Source organism: Cucurbita moschata, unplaced genomic scaffold, assembly GCF_002738365.1.
Source record: "Cucurbita moschata cultivar Rifu unplaced genomic scaffold, Cmos_1.0 Cmo_Scf00019, whole genome shotgun sequence".
NCBI classification, from domain to species: domain Eukaryota; kingdom Viridiplantae; phylum Streptophyta; class Magnoliopsida; order Cucurbitales; family Cucurbitaceae; genus Cucurbita; species Cucurbita moschata.
In genome coordinates, this window is record NW_019268535.1 from 1,041,140 (window position 1) to 1,062,138 (window position 20,999).

Sequence of the window (20,999 nt, forward strand, 5' to 3'; positions counted from 1 at the left end):
CTAGGTTCTGCATCAGTTGGTGAAGGGAATGAAACATTCGTTATAAGAGAGTGTGGAAACCTCTCCCTAATGAACGTGTTCTAAAATCACGAGGCTGATTGAGCTAAAGTGAACAATATCATCGTAGTATAAAGAAGACCCAGTTGTTATTTAGTACCCTTCTTCTAAAAACACAAAAATAAAGAGTCGGGCATAGCATGTTTGTAGGGGAATTCTACATCGATGAAGTGTTAGGTAGGACTACGAAGGGCTACTGATCAAATTGGTTAAATCGTTTACCATCGATTAAAAAGTCAGATATTCAAATCTTTCATCGATCCGACGTTAGGAGAGAAAAAAAATTAAAAAATGACTAATTGAAAACGAAATATAAAAATTAGATTTTTTTTTTCACTTTTATAAAAAAAAAAAAAAGAATTATTTGGTTTTGTCCTAAGACCATGGGTGTGTGTGTTGAGAGACAAAGGGGGGCCTAATGGGCTGGTGAGGGTTGGAAGAGAAATGGCAACCACATTTGTGTTTATTTTTTAAAAATTATTTTTATTTTTATTTACATAAATTTAAATTTTAAAACTTAAATTTAAATTAATTATTATATAATTCTAATTTTATGTGATTGTTATGAGGTTTTGTGTATTGCATTATTAATATCAAGATTAGATTCCTCTTCACTTTCATTTTGAGAGATCATATTCATTGTATTAGACTAAATAATTAATCAACTCTCCTTAAATTATTTAATTATATATTATTATTATTTTTTTCTTTTTTTAATTTAGACGATGACGTTTATTTAATTATCGTCTAAAATTTTGGACGGTTTTAGATGACTTGATAACCCGAACAATCTCGACCACACAAGACTGGTTGAAATTCTGAAAAATTAAAAATTTGGGTTCGTGAGTTGCCATTTTTTGGGTTTGGTCAACTCAACCAGCTTGAAAATAGGGTTACAATCTAGTCATATCCATTTAAGATTATTATGAAAATTAAGCGTTTATTTTTCGTAAATGATAAAAAAATACTTATATTTTAAAAAAAATCGTCTAAAACGTAGGAGTATTTCAGATGACTTGATAACCCGAACAATCTGGACTACGCAACGAAAACTATAAAGGTTGAGCCGGTTGAAATTTTGAAAAATTAAAAATTTGGGTCAGATTCCGTGAGTTGACATTTTTTTGGGTTTGGTCAACTCGACCAGCCTGAAAATAGAGTATTTGACGTTTGTAACTAATGTCAGTGATGCATTGTGAATGTTTGATATTTGATTTTTATGATATAACATGTATTGTGGTCAAATATAATTTTTTTAAAAAAATAACCCGACAACCCAACCGAACCCGAAGATAGAGGATTAGATTGTAAATTCTATTTAGATTGGTCAGATCACCAACCCAACTCAAGTACACCTATGGGATTCCGCATCGGTTGGAGAGTAGAACGAAACATTCCTTATAAGAGTATGAAAACTTCTTAACAGACACATTTTAAAACTGTGAGGTTGACGATGATACGTAACGGGCCAAAGCGGACAACATCTGCTACCGGTGAGCTTGAGCTGTTACAACACTCCTACTAACATGTTTACTAATGAATGAATTCCTCGTAAATTTAAACATCTAACAACGTTTAATTTTGATTAAAATGATCGAGACCCACGTCCAAAAACATAATTACAATTTAAAAACAAATCAAAAAAATATTTATAATGTCTAATGCTTTTTAAAAGCTTAGCTTAAAAGGATATTCACTTTTCATTTTACAAAAATAAATTATAAAAAAAAATATTTCTATTTTAAGGATAATTATAAGTAAGTTATATAGGCAATGGAAAAAGAAATAAAATAGGTATAAAAATAGAACCTATATCTAAATAAAGTACATTAATTATTAATAATAGCTACCCACTTATTTATTGAACTCATTAATTTGTTTTTATCATTCAATTTATAATAATTATTTCATTTTTAATTTTATTTTTTTAATAACCAATTAGGGTTTTTGCTTAAAATTTGAAAACATAGTACATAATTTGACTTCTCATCCTCTTTTTTACACCAAAAAAGAATAATTTCATGAATAGAAGAAAGTTACTTCAAATTTAGAGATAAAAAGTCAATTTGGGTTATTTAATTTAGCAATGTTCGTGAATTGGGTTAAGTCAGATCGGGACACTTTTTAAACCTAACTCAATTGTTCGTGTTGTAGTGTTTTTTTTTTTTTTTTTTTTTCGATCCAAACAGCCTTTATTAAATAATGAATCAGACCCAACCCATTTCAACCATAAATTGTTGAGGATCATTGGAAGTGAGTCCCCATGTGGGCTAATTTAGGGAATGATCGCGGGTTTATAAGTAAATGAATATATCTCTGTTGGTATCAGACTTTTTGGGAAAGCCCAAAGCAAAGCCATAAGAGCTTATGCTCAAAGTGGATAATATCATACTATTGTGGAGATTCGTAATTTTAACATGGTATCAGAGTCATGTCATTTGGGACCCTCGAAAGTGTAGTCAAAAGTGGCTCAAGTATCGAACAAAATGTGTACTCTGTTTGAGAGCTCTAGAGAAAGGAGTCGAGCCTCAATTAAGGGGAGGCTGTTCGAGGGCTCTATAGGCCTAAAAAAAGGCTCTGTGGTGTACTTTACTCGAGGGGAGGATTGTTGGGAGGGAGTCCACGTACATCTTCACTGGTACAAGGTCTTTTGGAGAAAAAAAAAAGCAAGCAGAGCCATGAGAGATTATCCTCAAAGTGGACAATATGATATCATTGTGGAGAGTCGTGATTCCTAACATAAATTTTTTAGATTGAGTTAATTTGAGTCGTTTATCCAATATTTTATTTTTAATAAAAGTAAAATGTTAGTCGGTAAAATATCTATTTATTTATTTATTAATATCTTATTTCCAACAGCGAAATTAAATTTGATTAATGATATGAGAGGAGGCTTTAATTACACTCATTGTGATTAAAAAGAGAGAATTCATAACAGAAAATGATTTTGTTGAAAAAAAAAATATAATAAATAAATAAATAAATGGTCCCAACTCCTAAAACAGCCTCTTAACAACTTAAACCCAAGTTGCTTTCTCTAAGCTGTTAGCGTAAGAAACAAAAATAATTTATAAATTTTTGTTTTTGAAAATAATAATAATAATAATAATAATAATAATAATAATAATAAAAACAGCTAAAGAGAATGGATCCGACATAATTAACAGCTAATTCACAAGTCAATCAGCTAATCAAATCCCCACTTAACCCTAATCAATCACTAATCTTATTTCTTTTAAGTTATATTTAATAAATCTCTAAATTAAAATTTTAATTTTATATCATCTTTTTAGTACTCTCTCTAATAGATCTTTAATATATTGACTAAAAATTTAAGAATAATAAAATTGTAATTTAAATTTTTAAATGTCTGTCTACATACCACTATTAAATTTACGACAGTTTTATAATTGTCTGAAAATTAATGGTATTGTATGTCACAGTCATACTTGTTCAAGGCGTGTTGTCTGTTAGTCATGCTTGTTCACGATGTGTTGTCCATGGCCGCTTGCCCGTTGCGAACCTTTTTTTACTTGCTTTCATGTTGAATAAATCTCTAACATTCTTGTTCGTGTCAATAATGGGCCTAGGCCGATCCCTTTCGGGATTGACCCATGGGCCTAGATCTAGGTTCTTGTCGGGTATATAGGTCTAGTAGATAATGTATGAAAAAAAAGACTTTCTTAATATGAAAGTCGTAGTAATTCTATATCATGCTTGCTATCATCGAGTCAGACTAGTTAGGATTTTCGATACCGTCACTAATACACGTCGTTCGTCGGGAAAAGACATTTAGAAGAATATAAGCTATGGAGAAGTTGAGTAAAGGTTCAGTTTATGTAGAGAAGTCAATACACTTTGAAACTTACAAAGAATTAGGTGTAACCAGAAATTGCTTCAGATTCTTCATTACCTTTGGCTTGGATTCCCCTTTGCTTAAAGTTGACACATGATGATGCTGAACACCCTGCAAAATCTACAAACAGGTCCGGATCAATTATCGAGCACAATTCACATCAATAAAGCCTTTACCCCGAACGTCATTTGTTCGTCGTATTAAACGATTCAAGCAAGAGGAATCAAGACAGTCATCAAAAGTATATAAGTAAATCATCCGAGAACGAGCGATTCAAGACGAACTTTGAACACGTCAACTTGAATGTAACTCAATAGATTAAGACATATACTTTCATCAACCAAGATGCTCGAGTTCGAATGAACTAAAGAATATAATCATAATTCACATCAATAAAGCATTTACCCCGAACGTCAATCGTTCGTCGTAGTAAACGATTCAAGCAACAGGAATCAAGACAGTCATCAAAAGTATATAAGAAAATCATCCGAGAACGAGCAATTCAAGACAAACTTTGAACATATCAACTTGAATGTAGCTCAACTGATTAAGACATATACTCTCAACCAAGATGCTTGAGTTCGAATGAACTAAAGAATATAATCACAGTTTACAAATTTCACAGGGGGCACAGTATTTTTGTTTGCTTACTTCCTTTTACGAGCCTCAACGCTCGAGTACATCCCATTCGTGTCGTGGACGTTGAAGGGACAGAGGCAACCAATGTAACATCTAGTGTGTTGTGTTCATTTCCTTCGGAATTTCCTAGAAAGAATGCCTACTAAATTAGTGACGTGATGAAACAACACAATTCAATCAATGGCAGACAGCTACACATATGGAACCTGGAACTACAGTGTAATAACAGTCACTGAGAGAGATGAAACAAAGGTGTGATAATTGAAAGAAACAGCGGTGGAGCCTGCTAAGTCGCCTATAGTTCTCAAGTTCTAGTCTATCTCACACTACGCATTCCATAATACCATCGAGTCGACAGACACGACACGTCCAAGGTTGACGAAAAGTAAGATTGGTTTGATTCTTCCTCCAAAACCTGAAAAGCTGTAACGGTGAGTGCGAGATCTCACATAAGTTGGGGAGGAGAACGAAACACTCTTTATAAGGGTGTGAAAACCTTTTTCTAGCAGACACGTTTCAAAAACCTTGAGGGAAACCCCGAAAGGGAAAGCGCAAAGAGAACAATATATGCTAGGAGTGAATTTGGGTCGTTACAAGTGATATTAGAGTCAGACACCGAGCACTGTGCTAGTGAGAAGGCTGAGCCCCGAAGGGGTGGACACGAGGCAGTGTGCCAACAAGAACGCTGGGCCCTGAAAAGGGGTAGATTGGGGGTCCCACATCGATTGAAGAAGGGAATGAGTGCCAGCAAGGACGGTAGGCCCCGAAGGGAGGGTAGATTGTGAGATCTCACATCGGTTGGAGAGAAGAACAAAACACCCTTTTCAAAACCTTGAGGGAACTCCGAAAGAGAAAGCTCAAAGAAACCATATCTCCTAGCAGTGAGCTTGCGTCGTTACAGTGAGACAAAACAAAGGTGTGATAATCGAAAGAAACTGTGGTGGAGCCAACAAAGTCACCTATAGTTCTCAAGTTCTAGTCTATCTCACACTATGCATGCCATAACACCATTGAGTTGACAGACACGACACGACACGGCACGTCAAAGGTTTACAAAAAGGAAGATTGGTTTGGTTCTTCCTCCAAAACCTGAAAAGCTGTAAACATCATCCAGGCGGGTTGATGAAAACTAAAATCAATCCGATACGATGTGTTCGACACTGAGAAACAAGCGTATCGGACTTCTTTATCACGAGATTGAAACAGAAACTGGTGGCTCCATGTTTCTCTAAAATTTGTCTAGGAATATGCTAAACTCAAGATGATTGACAATGCAAGGGACTACCAGCTATCAATAAATAATTCACTCATATCAGCAGCCTACAATGTTCGTCAAGAAACTCGAGCTATATTGAATACAACAAATCTACACAATTATTTCGAAAATCGGAAAGCAAGAGTCAAAAAGTTAAGAGTCCTACCAGGACGTTCGTGTATGAAGGGCGCCAGAGCCAGAGCCAAAGGTCTTCAATGTCTTGTCTCGGTCTCTACCCCGGGTCATTGATGGTGCGACTCATGCAGTCGCTGTTCTGTGTCGATTATAGCGACTTATCTCAGATTGTGAAGAACTTTGAACACCCTCCAATTTAATTTAATGTATAACAACATTGCTTGTTAAGCTCAGGGTGAAAAGTGGTGCCTGTGGATATGATGAGCTCCAGCCTGATAAAGAGTAAGGTGATGTATGGCTTTGGAATACAACTCGTGCAAGTCGGTGTGAGCGAAAACGAGACGAGCCATCCTCTTCATCTCATTCAAGGCATGAGCCTCCTCTAAAGCCTTGCTATTGCCTGCACTCAGTGCAAGATAACATAGCAGCTTTAAGCCAGGCACTTGAGCAGCCTCGTTTTGTCCTAAAAGTTTCATTAGAGGAGGAACGCCATCAAACTCGATAATCGACTTCGAATGTGCTACGCAGTTATAATTTTCAAGGCAAGCAAACTTCCCTAACGCAATGACCGCCTCCAAGGCTACGTCCATGTTTATACTCTTCATCTGCATAACCAAAAGATTGATAATCCGTGATTCCTTAGCAGGAAAAATCCTTGCAAGAGAACCGATTGATTTGATTGCGGGAACTTGCAACCTCGGATCACGTTCCTCTTGAATCAATCTCGAAAGTTGATACAGAATCGCTTTCGGAGCGAGCGAAGTGATCTTAAACGCAACATGTCTAAAGTCTGGCTTCGACTCTGCAACAGCCGTTACCTCCATCACTGTCATCAAGCAATTGTATTGCAAATCCCCTTCTTCACTCTCGATAATCTTCGCCATGCACAACAACCCTTTCGTCTCCGTGATCTTTCGACTATTCGAAACGCTCCCTTTCGAGAGTCTCCATAGAGCTTCAGCACAATTCACCTTAAGCTGAAGCTTAACTTCAGAGCTCTCAACTTCTTTCTCCTTCCTCTGATGGCCTCCTCTGCTACTACCATCAGAATACGAAGAACACGAACCCGACGATGAATTCAAATTCAGTGAACTATTCGAAGCTCTCCCATCAAACTCCTTCTTTATCTCAACCACACTCTTCCCCAAACGAACTTTAGGATCATCCAAAACCATATCAACTTCTTTCTCCTTCCTCTGATGGCCTCCTCTGCTACTACCATCAGAATACAAAGAACACGAATCCGACGACGAATTCAAATTCAGTGAACTATTCGAAGCTCTCCCAACAAGCTGCTTCTTTATCTCAACCACAGAATGAAAACTACTCTTCCCCAAATGAACTTTAGGATCATCCAAAACCATATCAATAGACAAACAAGTAACCAAAGGTTTAGTAACATTCTCTCTAGCAAACTCCTCTTGAGCAAGAGAGCTAAGTTCAGCCATTTGCGAAACCAAATTCGCCACAACAATTTGAACCCTCATGGAGGAATGATTAAGAGCTTGAACAATAATCGGAACCCCAAGAACATCCAAAATGGATTTAACCCTATCAGGAACAGAAGCAACATTAATAAGAACATTAGCAGCAGAAATTTGAGCATCGGGAGAAGCATAATCCTTAAGTAATTTAAGCAATGGCGGAACGCCGCCTTCCTCCACCACGATTTTCTGATTCCGATCGTTCCCACGAGTGAGTAACGTTAACTGATTGGCAGCTTCGAGATTCTTAATCGAACCCATTTGGATTGTGGCAATATTAGGCCAAATATAGGCTAAAGTTGGGTCGTTACTCGCAATCGGAGGCAACCCAACAGAGCCATCGGGATCAAAAATGGAAATAAGCCATTTCATATCGCCGATTGAAGACTCGAGAAGACCTGAAACCTTACGGAAATCGGCAATGGTGGTCATGGAGAAAACTTGCCTGAGAAACCCACTATGGCGGCATTTGCTGACGAAGTTCAAAGCACGTTCGAGATTCTTCGTTACATCGGCCACGATCCGGCGAATTGGGCGCTCGTAGAGCGGCTGCGTGGTGGTGGAGATCAGGCGAACGGTGGCTTGAAGCTTCCGGTAAATTTGGTCGACTTGTTGTGCTATGTCAACGCATTCTTGCCTCGAAGAAACCGCTTCTTGGGCCAATTTCAAAATCTTATCAGCTAACAAAATCGGAGGTGTAAATTCATTAAGAATTGCTCCTCCTTCTTCAGCGGCAGGAGGCGGAGGAACGGCGGCAGCCATCGCTACAACAAGATCAAGAACAACAAAGAAACAAAGGTTACAAGTTCCAAGAATCTGGGGTTGCCCTGAATTTCAGAGCTGAAGTAGCTCGAAGCTTCCTTGGGAGAATTGGAGGAAATGATGAAATGGGTCAATGAAAATTTCTCAAATATCTCAAATTTAGTGGAAAGTCATTAAAGAAAAGGGAGTTTGGTTTAGGAAAGGTGTGAAGAAATTGCAAGGAGTTGACCAGTCAACTATGTATGGTGTAATTCAAATTAATCTCGGATTCTTTTCAAATGAACATTATCGTCATCTAAATTGAACTAAAAATGTTTCATTTATTGAGGGGATAGAGAAAGAGCTTAAATTTGGTAAAATAGATTGGAAATAAATAAATTAATTTTTTTTTTTATTGTATGGCCTCGTGATTGTGTTTGTTTGTGGAGCTGAGGGCAATGATAGAAACACAGACATTCTTCGTGAAGAGTCACCGCAGAGGCAGAGACAGAGAGGCATTTGTCTGTATGCCTACTCCGTCACCCACTAAGAATTAACTCGCCCAATGAAGAATCCAATAACCTATTGAAAAATTAAAATAAATAATGAAGGTTACATTTTAAAATTTCAATCCAAATTAATTTAAAGAGAGTTTATTTTATATTTAAATGGAAATGGTAAATATATTTAATTATATTTGATCATTTATTGGCGTATAGATACATAAGATAAAAACTAATGAAGGGTAAAAATGTCATTTGAGAGTCTGCGCAGCGTAAAAATCTAGGAGTGTTCATATGAGAACCTAACTAAAATGCACTGATTGAACCTTCACTTAAAATTGAGTTAGGTTGGATTTTGGATTTTTTTTTTAAAATTCCAAATTCCTTCGTCAATCTATCATCTGCCAAGCTACCAATGCTAATATCCATCCAAATAAATGATCAACAATACAGCCCATACCAGAAATCAATATGTCAATCTATCATCTGCCAAGCTACCGATGAAGCTATTAGACACAGAATTGAAAGTTTAAAGACGACCAAATGACGCAAACCTAAGAGTTTAAGGACGATAATGGTTCAGGAAGAAATTAAGAAAGCTGTTTCTTATTTGGATTGGGGGTTTTGTAATACTTGTAGCTGATAGATATAGATTTCTGGCAGAAAGGAATATGGGTTCAGCAGCCTATATGATAGAACATTAGAACAGGGCAAACTTGAAAGGAAAAGGCTTGAAAATGGAGCAGTTTTAAGAAGTAGCTGCAGTATAGAGAAAAGATATGAACTACATCCATTTGTAACTTCTATTAGCAGCTACATCGAGAAAAAATTATGAACACTGGAAAGATATTGAACAGTGAACATCAATATATCAAAAAATCAATACCATCAATGATCAGAAGATGTTCTAAGGCTATTATCTACATTGATCCCAGTCTAATTGAGTAAATGACACCAACAAAAGAAACATTCCAGCTGATGCTAGAAAGATGAACTATTAACAACAGCAGATCTATTTGGAGGAAAAATTGCACTGCTTCAATGGAGACAACCTAGTTCTTTGCTAGTAAGTCGGATAAGATCTAACTAGAACACAAGGGCATCTTCAATAATGATAGCAAAATCCCAAAAAGCTACTGAAATTAACAATGTATAAGATTTCAAGTAACATGACAATTCAAGAAACATATTCAAAATTGACTGAGTTCACAGTAAAGAAAGGAAGCTGAAACACGAAGTTTGATAACATTAATCCAATGTCGAATACGCCACAAGAAATATCAAACTAATTTTGAAACAAAATCATAACTAACAATTACCCAATAAACCTAAGCCGTAAGGACAACCGCTCCACCATTCTCTTTGATCTTCTTCTCGGCAATTTTGGAGATGAGCTTGGCTTTCACAACGACGGGCTGATTCTCAGGCAAACCTCCTTTGCCCAAAACTTTGAAATACCCAAACTGAGTAACATCAATCAAAGGGGCGTTATCCTTAGAAGCCTTGTCCTTGACTTCTTGAGGTACGAGAGACCAGAGCTTGTCGACGTTTACAATGGGGCAATAGAATTTGTTTCGGAGCTTGTGGAAGTACCTCATTCCAACTTTGCCGAAATAACCAGGATGGTATTTGTCGAAGAGGATTCTGTGGTGGTGCATACCTCCGGCGTTACCACGACCACCAGGATGCTTACGGTGCTTGCCGATACGACCATGACCGGCGCTCACGTGACCGCGCTTCTTCCTGTTCTTCTTGAATCGGGTCGTCATTTCGTCTGCGACGGTGGAGAATTAGGTTTACGAAGTTGCAGGCAGCTGCGAGCGCGAGGACATGAAAATTAGGGTTTTGATGGAGTTTATAGGACTCGGAACGGAGACTGAACCCTCTGAGGTTTTGGGCCTTTTCGTTTGTCTTCACTGAAGCCCATGAGGTTATGACAACTCGGCCCAAGCCCATATGTCCGATTAGCTCTTTTTATTTTGTTTTGTATTTTTTTTCTTCTTTCTATTACTAATAAAAATAATATTATTAGTATTATCCATTATTTGTATTCTTAGAAAAAAAAAAAAAAAATTGTTCGAATTAAAAAATATTAGATTTTGATTGGATTCGAAATATGTTACAAAATGTATTTATTTTGTTGTATATTGTTAGTTGTTAAGAACAAATAGAATGAGCCCACAATAAAAATAATACGAAGTAGCTAAGTTGAACATAATTCATTCAATAAAAACATAATTCATTCAATAAAGGCACGAGTAAGAAGATTCAAATTTAAATCTAATGTGTACATAACTACAAAACAAGGCGAGGAATTTTAAAAATGCGGAGCAAATGGATAAGTTTTATTCACCGGAAGCTCGATGAGCTTGAACCACGAACCATATTGACCTTTTGGATGGCAACCTGACCAGCTAAAAGATCAACTGAACTTCAGAACGAAGGCACAGTTTATATAGCTCAACTGAGCCGAAGTGAACTATAAGAGTGTAAAAAACCGGTATTCTAAATCAAAAGGTTAGATATTCATATCTTCTCCCACCTCAAGAACTCGAAAACGAAAACAAAAACAAAAGAGAAATAAAAAGAAAAGGTTATATTCATTCATCAAAGTATCATCAGCTCAAGAGGCACATAAATTTGAAGCTATAATGAATGCAAGTGACAGATTCACAATGAACAAAAAAGAAAAATTGGTTTAGTAATACACAAGCAAATTGAGGATTCCAAGGACAAGAAAGGACACAAATATGCAGAGTAGTTGTAAGTTTTAACCAGTTTCCTGCTCAAATTCTTCAGCCTCAGATTCCTCAGCATTGTCGGCATCGTCATCCTCTGCCTCTATGTCTTCCTTATCGTTATCAGCAGTCATTTTGCCAATCACCACCAGGTTGCTGTTTGTCTTCCTGATTTCATTGCACTGCCATGATAGTAATATACAAAAGTGAGGTCTGAACCTTACAAAATTGCAACAGTGGACAAGGAGAATTTCATGGTTTGTTAGTTCCTCCCAACTCGAAGTTTGAATCCAATTGAATTCATGAAAGAGTAGGAATCAAAGTCGAACGTTGATCTAGACACATCTGAATTCAACTGGTTAAGACATATGTTATCGACCAATGGGACTAAAATTTGAATCTTGGGTTGAACTAAAAGAAATGGAAGTCTCTTCTCTTCTTCATTCGAGGCTTTTGGTGGGTAGTTGAATGAAAGAAGAATCATCACGAACTTGAAGTTGGGATCCATTTGAGTTCATGAAAGAGTGAGAATCGAACCTCTTGACAATCTAGGCACAACTAAATTCAACTAGTTAGTTGGAATCCATTTGAGTTCATGAAAGAGTGAGAATCCAACCTCTTGTCAACTAGGCACAACTAAATTCAACTAGTTAAGGCACATGTGATTAATCAATAGGACAAAGATTCGAATCCCAGGTTGAACTGAAAGAAGTGGAAGCCTCTTCTCTTCTTTGTTCGAGGCCTTTGGAGGGTAGCTGAACGAAAGAAGAATCACCACGAACTCGAAGTTGGAATCCAATTGAATTCATGAAATAGTGAGAATCGAAGCCTCTCATCAATCTAGGTAAAACTAAACTCAACTAGTCAAGGCATGTATCATCGACCAATAGGACAAAAATTTGAATCCTGGGTTTCATAGAGAAGGAAGAGAGAAAGTAGTTACAAAAATACAGAATGCACACACAAGAAATCACAACCGCCACAAGAACAGGTACAGCTAAAGACTTCGTGGCTCGAAGTTTTTATAAACTTGGATTTTATGAAGTTTGGAGTCAGGCAAGTGAATTTGTGAAGTATGTTGAATTAAATAAAGGAATGGATAATAGAAACTCAAGTTTTTCAACTGTGTTTGGTGAACGGATTTGTAATCTAGCATACAATATAAGAAGTAGCCCTTGCTGACAAAGCCATGGCCCCAGGACAAAAAACCACTTTGTAATCTTAGGTTACACAAGCCTCGTCCATGGAAAATACTGACACATTGGAGTCACAGGGCTAAGGATAAATATCATAATCAAGCTAATTCTAGGCGGTAACGGGGTCGTGCTCTGAAACAAACACTTCAAGTAGGGTATCAACAAGTTTTCTCTAGGGTTCCTGTCACAAATGAACTTAGTGCTGATGAAGGACTTCAAAGAAAGCAAGTATTCAAGGCAAAGGACCAAGAGAAAACTGTTTCAGATGCAATTGGGAAAGGTGAAAACCTTACAGCTACACAGATCTAATTCAACAAGTCTCTTCCCACTGGTTATTAAAACTATAATACGATTTCCCATGATGATCAAATTTTATCGTGATTTTTGTTGTATCGATTTCAATTTCTTTGAGCAAGTACAGATTTCAATCAATTACACTACCTAGAACTTGAAATTCCATGATATCTGATCTTCTAGAACTTGAAATTCCATGATATATGATCTTCTAGAACTTGAAATTCCATGATATATGATCTTTGCACGTGCATCAAGTAGTTCAATTCTAGGAATGAGGCAAAAATTAATTCGTAGAAACAAAAGATGAGGATTCCATTTAGGCAGAAGAAAACAAAGAACAAATCAGAAATACTCGAACATTTTCCAAAACAATCACAACCAAGAGCGGGCACGCATCGAAAAATTCATAACATGCCGTAATTAAACTAAAATCAACATTCCGATGATCTCAATTAAGTCCAGGCAGGAGGTTATGCAGATAAAATATCGGATAGAAGGAAAGAGTATTAGGGTTTTTTCAAAAGAGAATGGCAAAAACCTTCTCTTCAAAATCAGACTCTTCCATGGCGAGCAGCAGCTCTTCGTTTTGGGGTTGGGGCCACTGAGACGGCAATAAAAACGACGTCGGAATAGTCCTCGTGGACCAAGGGTACTGGGTCATGAACGCCGGAAACTGCAGCATTTTCTTCTCGCCGGAGCTCGAAACTTGAGGGAGAGGAATGAGCTCAGTTGCGTAATACGAAGATCTTCATCGCCGTGTTTATGCTAAATATTTATTTGAAGATAATTTTTAACATTTATTATAAAATACATGATCTAACTGAGATGCGTATCACAGTCATGCTTATTCATGTCCAAGGCGCGTTGCCCGTAACTGTATTTCAAATGTTTTGGTCATGCTTGTTTAGGACGTGTAGTATATGGCCGCATGTCCGTTCCAAATTCCCTTTACTTGCTTTCATACGTAGTTAACTAGGTATTTACCATTCTTGTTGTATTAATACGGGGTGCATGATCTTTCACCAAAATCATATCTACATCCACCAGAACTAAAATGTAGTAGAGTGGGATGTGATTAGTTGTCAATTCTTACTCCCTAAGTTATGTACTATCAAATCTATGATCGTTGTTTATTCATTTTTAGCCTATAACGTACGCATTTTTTTCACTCATGTTTTTCTAAGATATTTATCTCCAACGTGACTCGAGGCTCGATCATATGTCAAGATTGTTTGCAAAATTTGACTTTCACACGGCTAACTTGTCTAACAGGTTAGAACAAGTGCCACACAATCGATGTCCCATTCCCATGAGAGTACAATTGCAACAATGTGCACATAGGATCTCAAGAGTATAATGTCTAAAGTTGGAATAGACATGTCGTAGGACAAATACAAGAAACACCCACAAGTCGAATTTCTTCGGTGGATGTCGAGTCAGTTCGAAAGTCAGTCCCCACAGGAGCATAAACAAAGTGAGCAGGGTCAATAGTAGATCCAGGATCAGTACCCTTCACAAAGGTTGAAGTTATCTTTCTCTAAGTTACTTCGTAGGATTACGAGAAGAGGGAGTAAGTAGCTCGATAAGTCAATGCAACAAAAACTTCATCAAGGTGAGCATGAGGAAGTGAACTCCCTATCGCTCGGAAGTGATCAACATCATTCGCACCGTGATATACATGCAATCAACCCATCTCTAGACATTTGCAATATGAGGTCATGGTGCGAAAAAAAAAGTTGTGGACCAAACCGTACACGATACCCAAATTACAAAATCGTAATGAAATAAAATCGATGATTTTACACCTTATCGTCCCATTTGAAACGGATATCAATTTAAAATCTTTATTATCTGTCCTAAACCACCCAAGAAATTCTTTAATCTTTATCATAATTCTTTTTCAGACACGTGAGAGACATTTCACGTAAACTGTAGAATTGGATATCTCAAATAGGAAGAAAAAGAAAAGCACAGCCAAAAAGAATTTGATTCCATGCGTGTTTTGCTTTGTGGAGATGCAACAAGAACCACAATCGGCGAGGCAAATTAAGAAGGTCTTGCAGCCGACAGCCAATCCAATCCAATCCCACCGACTAATTCCACCCTTTAAGGGTTTTCTTCTTCCTTCCTCCTCGTGTCTTCTTCCCACATATTCCACGTCTCTTCCCATGGCGGCTCTTCAATGCCCCCCTCCTTACCCACTGGGTTATCAATCCTCTGTTCATTGCCTTAAAATCCCACCTACCCATCTACCCATTTGCGCGATTTTCCAAATTTTTCCTGGAATTTGAGTGTTTAATCGAGGTATGAGGCTGTATGTGTATGTATTGGAGGCTAAGAATCTCCTTGTGAAGGACTCGTTTGTGAAGCTACGGGTTGGGAGGCGTAAGGCTAAGACGAGGATTATGAGGAACTGTTCTAATCCTGTTTGGAATGAGGAGTTCATTTTTAAGTTTCGTGATGTGGATGAGGAACTGGTTGTTTCTGTTTATGAGCATAGTGATGAGTCCAGATTCTTCCATGGTTCATCGGGGTTGATTGGTCGGGTTCGGATTCCGATATGGATGGTTGCTGATGAGGATTCACAGACGCTGCCGCCCACTTGGTTTGATGTGCGAAGGTCTGGAACTGAGAAGTTCATCAATGAAGTTGCTGGTGGGGTTTTCTGTTTCTCTTAATCTGTTTGTTTGATGCTGTAGTTTCTTAGTTTGAATCACTTGGAAGTAAAATTGTACTTAATTGCTACGCCCATTAGTTTATTGTTTATGGATGTACTATATGAGGGTGCATGCCCCTGTAAATAATGATTTGTTCTACATGAGATCTCCCCATTCACCCTTGGGCTCAGCTTCCTGCACTCGTTCCCTTCTCTAGTCGTCGTGGGACCCTCCAATCTACCTCTTGGGGCCCAGCGTCCATGGTGACACACCGCTTTGTGTCCACTCCTTCGGGGCTGAGGCTCCTTGTTGACACATTGTCCGGTGTCTGGCTCTGATACCATTTGTAATGGCTCAAACCCACCGCTAGTAGATATTGTCCTCCTTGAGCTTTTCCTTTCAGGGTTACCTGCAAGGTTTTTAAAATTAAAAACCTCTACTGAGGAGAGATTTTCGAACCCTTATAAAGAAAGCTTTATTCTCCTCTCCAACCGATGTGGGATCTCCCAATCCACCTCAGGACCCAGCGTCCCCATTGACACTCGTTCCCTTCTCCAATCGATGTGGGACCCCCCAATCCACCCTATCGGAGCCTAGCATCCTTGCTAGCACACTGCCTTGTGTCCACCTCCTTTGGGGCTTAGCCTCCTCGCTGGCACTTCGTTCACTGTCTAGTTCTGATAACATTTGTAACAATCCAACCCCACCGCTAGTAGATATTGTCCTCTTCGGGCATGCCCTTTCAGGCTTCCCCTCAAGGTTTTCAAAACGCGTTTGCTAGGGAGAGATTTCCACACCCTTATAAATAAAGAATGCTTCATTCTCCTCCTGAACCGAGGTGGGATCTCACAAAAAGTGTGAGAATTTGAACTTCACAAGGGAAGGAGTTGATGCTTATTATAACTATTGAGTTATGCCGAGGTTGGCACATAAACGCACGATAGTTTATCGTATGGAACTTGTGGCTGTCTGTATGGTTGAGAAATAGTTACTTATGTTAACTATCTGCAAATGAAGGTTTCAAAACATTAATACCAAGTTTTAGTAAGATTATCACGTTTGAGTTTGATCTTTCTGCAATTGCTACTGAGCTCTTTGACTATTGTAATTTATGCAGGGAAAGTGCTCCTTATTGTCTCATTACATGGGAAAGTCAATGTACTTAATCAATCAAGTGTTACTAATGCTAAACAATTGGAAGACTCGTCTGCCATTTCACAGGATTTGGTCGGCTCGAAATCTTCGTCCAGCAAGTCTATCAAAGGGAAGTTTAACAAGAAGAGCATCGTGACTCGATTGGAGAGACTGTTCCATAAGAGCGATGAGGATACAAGAACAGATAATTCTTCGGAGTTATCAAGTGGCATATCTGATAACGAAGAGCGCATAGACGAACATCCCTCGGAATGTAGCTTTGATGAAGCGATTGAGACGCTGCAGTCGAGGAGAAGTGAACAGGAAATGCCAGAGAATCTACTGGGCGGCGTTCTTGTCGATCAAGTGTATGTAGTTTCACCTGGTGATTTGAACAAACTTCTGTTTGCTCCAGATTCCAAGTTCAGGAGAGAACTAGCAGAACTTCAGGGAACAACAAATTTAGAAGAAGGAAACTGGTCTTGGAAGCAAGGGGACGTACCGTGTCTATCACGGATCGTTTCTTATCGAAAAGCTGCAACGAAGGTCGTTGGAGCTATTAATGCTACCGAGGAGCAAACCTACATCAAAGGGGACGGATGGGAATTCGCTGTCTTCGTAAACGTAAGTACACCCGAAGTTCCATTTGGTAATGCCTTCAATGTTGAGTTACTTTACAAGATAATGTCTGGTCCTGAGCTAACCTCTGGAGAAGAGACGTCCCATTTGGTAGTCTCTTGGGGCATAAACTTCCTCCATAGTACAATGATGAAAGGGATGATTGAAAAAGGCGTTCGACAGGGTATGGAGGAAAGTTTTGTTCAATTTACGAACGTGCTGGCACAGCATTTAAAAGTACCGAATTCAACCGAGTTACCGAACAAGGATCTTGTGTTGTCGAGATCTGAAAGTGACCGCCAATCGGATTTCGAATTGGCCCGAAAATACTTCTGGAACTTCACTGTAGTTTCTACCGTTTTCGTGCTGCTGTACATACTTGCGCATATTACGCTTTCTAAGTCCAAAACAATGCAAGGCTTGGAATTCACTGGATTGGATTTGCCAGATAGTTTAGGAGAACTTGTTACTGGTGGGATTTTAGTTCTTCAATTGGAACGTGTTTATAAGATGGTCTCACATTTCATTCAAGCTAGGCTAAAAAGAGGTACAAGAAGCTAATTGTTGCTAGCTTATAGATATCTATTTAATGTTTCTGGTCTATACATTAATACCGGCTTTCTCATAATGGCATCATGTCTTTTGCTTTGTATGTTTATAGAAGGTGACCATGGTGTCAAAGGCCAAGGAAATGGATGGATACTAACCGTTGCTCTTATCGAAGGGGTGAACATTTCGTCCTTGGATTCTTCGGGTTCTTCGGACCCGTGTGTGGTTTTCACATGCAATGGTGAAAAAAGAACGAGCTCCGTTGAGCTTCAAACTCATGAGCCTCAATGGAATGGTAAGACATTTTTGCCTCTCCTTGTTAGAATCTCACCTTTTTTATGGGAAAGAATTTCTCGATTTAATGTTCTATTGTCAACAATAAGCCTAAAATGGACGTGATCCCACATTGGTTGGAGAGAGAGAAACGAAGCATTCCATATAAGAGTGTGGAAACCTCTTCCTAGAAAACGCGTTTTAAAACCTTGAGATGAAGCCCAAAGAGGACAATATCTGCTAGTGGTAGCGGTAGTGGAAATTCTCTCGTTCCCTTCCACTGCATAGCTGCACTAGCAGGTACTACGAGCCCTCTGTCCCACGCATCTAACCTGCTCGCGTGGGCTTGAGCGGTTACAAGAAGACTTTTGTCTTCTGAACCAGGATAGTTTTCTTGATTTAAATTACTATGGTTATTATCATTCTGATTTGTTATGTAGTTCTTCATCTCAATACCAACCATTTGCAAGCTTGTTATAGCTAAACCAAATCTTAACGTAACGTGCAGAGATACTCGAGTTCGATGCTATGAAGGAACCCCCATCAGTATTATATGTGGAGGTTTTCGACTTCGATGGTCCACTCGACCAGGCTACCTCGCTCGGGCACGCAGAGATCAATTTCCTAAAATATAAATCAACTGAACTTGCAGATTTATGGGTTCCTCTTGAGGGGAAGCTTGCTCAGTCTTCTCAGTCCAAGCTGCACTTGAGAATCTTCTTAGATAATACCGATGGAGTCGAAACGATGAGACAGTACTTGTCTATGAAGGGAAAGGAGGTCGGGAAGAAGGTAAGCACATTCCTCGACACTTCTTTTTCTTTCCCGAGTCGATTAGTTGTCGAAGGGATGCAGTCCACTTCCATTTTGCTGTGGTGAACGATCTTTCGTTTTATCGTGGCGTTTAGTAGTTTATGATTCTGATCTTGAACCTCTATGCTGGTCTAGTTGCTTCAATGGTGGACTTTGGCTAACTTCTTTCTTGGGTGTGCTTTATTAGCTCCATCCAAGGTCGCCTTACAGGAACTCGACGTTTCAGAAACTTTTCGGGTTGCCAGCCGAAGAGTTTCTCGTCAGCGACTTCACTTGTTCCCTGAGAAGAAAAATGCTTCTTCAGGTACTATCACTGTTGCTATGCAAGTATACTCTTAACACGCTGACCGGAACGGAGCTTCTTTCGAGTCTATTATTACGTCCGAGTTGCTTAAAGCTTATGTTTCTCTGCAACAGGGAAGACTATTTCTATCTGCCAGAATCATTGGGTTTTATGCCAATATTTTTGGACAGAAAACAAAATTTTTCTTTCTTTGGGAGGACATTGAAGATATTCGAGTACTTCACCCGTCCCTCGCCTCTCTGGGTAGCCCGTCATTGGTTATAATCCTTAAAAAAGGTCGAGGTCTCGAAGCAAGTCACGGTGCTAAGATCCAAGACGAACAAGGAAGGCTCAGGTTTTACCTCCAATCATTTGTTTCATTCAATGTAGCCAGCAGGTAACTACCACGTATTTGTTGTCTGTTGTACTGTGTCGACGTTGGACGTTACTTTTTCATAGATGTTAAAGCTGCTGCAATTGTTCGTTGGCAGGACGATTATGGGGATGTGGAGAACAAGAACGTCGACCCTCGATCAGAAAGTACAAGCTTCTGGAACGCCGAATGATTAGGAAGAAAGGTCGGTTTTGATGGTGAATGTGGATTGTTTTTATTGGATATAGAAGATGAAAAATGTGAAGTTTTATGATGCAGGATTTCATGTAAATGTTAACGGGTTTTAAGTTTGAAACGAACTTTATGGCTGACATTCACCCTGGTTGATGATCAGATAAAGTCATTCGATGAAGTTTTTTTTTGGAGGATGGCAAGGTAGAGCACGGAGTGTACAGAACAATCAGGAACAACACGATAGCTCGAGGTAGAGCACGGAGTGTACAGAACAATCTGGAACGACACGATAGCTCGTGGGAATTCATGAGACCTGATATCACATTCGAAGTTACATTTCTACCCATCCAACACAGCATTCTGGCATTAGGAGGAGGTTGGGTTCGATTCTTGGCCGAGCCAGTCCGGGCGGAGAAATCCAACATTGGTTAGGAGGAGGTTGGGTTCGATTTCTGGGCCGGGCCAGGCCGGGCGGAGAAATCCAATATGGGTTAGGAGGAGGTTGGGTTCGATTTCCGGAGGAGGTTGGATTCGATTTCTGGGCCAGAAGGGACGGAGAAATCCAACATCGATTAGGAGGAACCTGGACGGAGAAATCCAACATCGATTAGGAGGAGGTTGGGTTCGATTTCTGGGATGGCGGAGAAATCCCATTAGGAAGAGGTTGGGTTCGATTTTTGGGCCAAGCGATGAAGAAGATTCAGCAGGAAGAGTTTTCCGTCTCTTTTCGGATTATTACTGTCGTCTCTCTTTTTCGTGATATCGACCTAAATTCATATTTAAATCGAGCATGTCTTTATTTATATTTAATTTATCGATTTAAATTCATATTTAAATCGAGCATATGTCTTTATTTATATTTAACTTATTGACCTAAGTTCATATTTAAATCAAGTATGTCTTTATTTATATTTAATGTGTAATTTTAAATTCATATTTAAGTTGCCTATATCTTTATTTATATTTAACTTTAATTTTTTTTAAATGAATGTGTAATTTTAGTTAATTAAAATTATAAATTCTATAAAATATTTAAGTTAAATATTTGAGTTAAATTAATTAATAATCATTTTTATTTAATAATAAGGTAAAATATTTAAGTTAAATAGAAGAGTAAAACATTATTAAATATACAGACTTATTTATTTTTTAATTTTTTAATTTAATTTATTTTTTTTTTTTTTTTTTTTTTTTTTTTTTTAA

The 20,999-nt window shown here is 38.3% G+C and overlaps 4 protein-coding genes across 12 annotated transcripts; 1 reads left to right on the forward strand and 3 right to left on the reverse strand.

The window, feature by feature from the left end:
- Positions 1-3,761: 3,761 nt before the first annotated feature.
- LOC111457240 lies at positions 3,762-8,732 on the reverse strand. Of its 5 annotated transcripts, none has more exons than XM_023099438.1 (3): positions 7,253-8,732; positions 5,974-7,075; positions 3,762-4,033 (listed from the first exon to the last, which is right to left on the reverse strand). In XM_023099438.1, the coding sequence occupies exons 1-2, from the start codon at positions 8,186-8,188 to the stop codon at positions 6,173-6,175; spliced, it is 1,839 nt and encodes a 612-aa protein (XP_022955206.1). In that variant the 5' UTR covers positions 8,189-8,732; the 3' UTR covers positions 3,762-4,033; positions 5,974-6,172. The 5 variants fall into 5 exon arrangements, with proteins under 5 accessions (XP_022955206.1, XP_022955205.1, XP_022955203.1 ...); XM_023099437.1 differs by having other exon boundaries at positions 5,974-7,034; positions 7,212-8,732; XM_023099435.1 differs by adding an exon at positions 4,565-4,678 and having other exon boundaries at positions 5,974-8,732.
- A 1,072-nt stretch (positions 8,733-9,804) lies between these two features.
- Positions 9,805-10,503, reverse strand: LOC111457307 (60S ribosomal protein L27a-3-like). The gene has a single exon (XM_023099536.1). It carries the CDS (start codon positions 10,437-10,439, stop codon positions 9,999-10,001), a length of 441 nt encoding a protein of 146 aa, XP_022955304.1. The 5' UTR covers positions 10,440-10,503; the 3' UTR covers positions 9,805-9,998.
- A 746-nt stretch (positions 10,504-11,249) lies between these two features.
- LOC111456762 lies at positions 11,250-13,691 on the reverse strand. The gene is made up of 2 exons (XM_023098752.1): positions 13,440-13,691; positions 11,250-11,590 (listed from the first exon to the last, which is right to left on the reverse strand). Exons 1-2 carry the CDS (start codon positions 13,581-13,583, stop codon positions 11,441-11,443), a joined length of 294 nt encoding a protein of 97 aa, XP_022954520.1. The 5' UTR covers positions 13,584-13,691; the 3' UTR covers positions 11,250-11,440.
- Positions 13,692-14,869: 1,178 nt separating this feature from the next.
- LOC111456757 (C2 and GRAM domain-containing protein At5g50170-like) lies at positions 14,870-20,580 on the forward strand. 5 transcript variants are annotated; one of them, XR_002712820.1, is made up of 10 exons: positions 14,871-15,556; positions 16,676-17,857; positions 17,972-18,154; positions 18,641-18,924; positions 19,133-19,249; positions 19,363-19,625; positions 19,720-19,806; positions 19,957-19,997; positions 20,047-20,297; positions 20,460-20,580. XR_002712820.1 is itself a non-coding variant. In XM_023098744.1 (9 exons), the coding sequence occupies exons 1-7, from the start codon at positions 15,208-15,210 to the stop codon at positions 19,796-19,798; spliced, it is 2,457 nt and encodes an 818-aa protein (XP_022954512.1). In that variant the 5' UTR covers positions 14,871-15,207; the 3' UTR covers positions 19,799-19,806; positions 19,957-19,997; positions 20,047-20,453. The 5 variants fall into 5 exon arrangements, 3 of the variants coding, with proteins under 3 accessions (XP_022954515.1, XP_022954512.1, XP_022954514.1); XR_002712819.1 differs by lacking the exon at positions 20,460-20,580 and having other exon boundaries at positions 19,957-20,006; positions 20,060-20,453; XM_023098744.1 differs by lacking the exon at positions 20,460-20,580 and having other exon boundaries at positions 20,047-20,453.
- Positions 20,581-20,999: the final 419 nt, after the last annotated feature.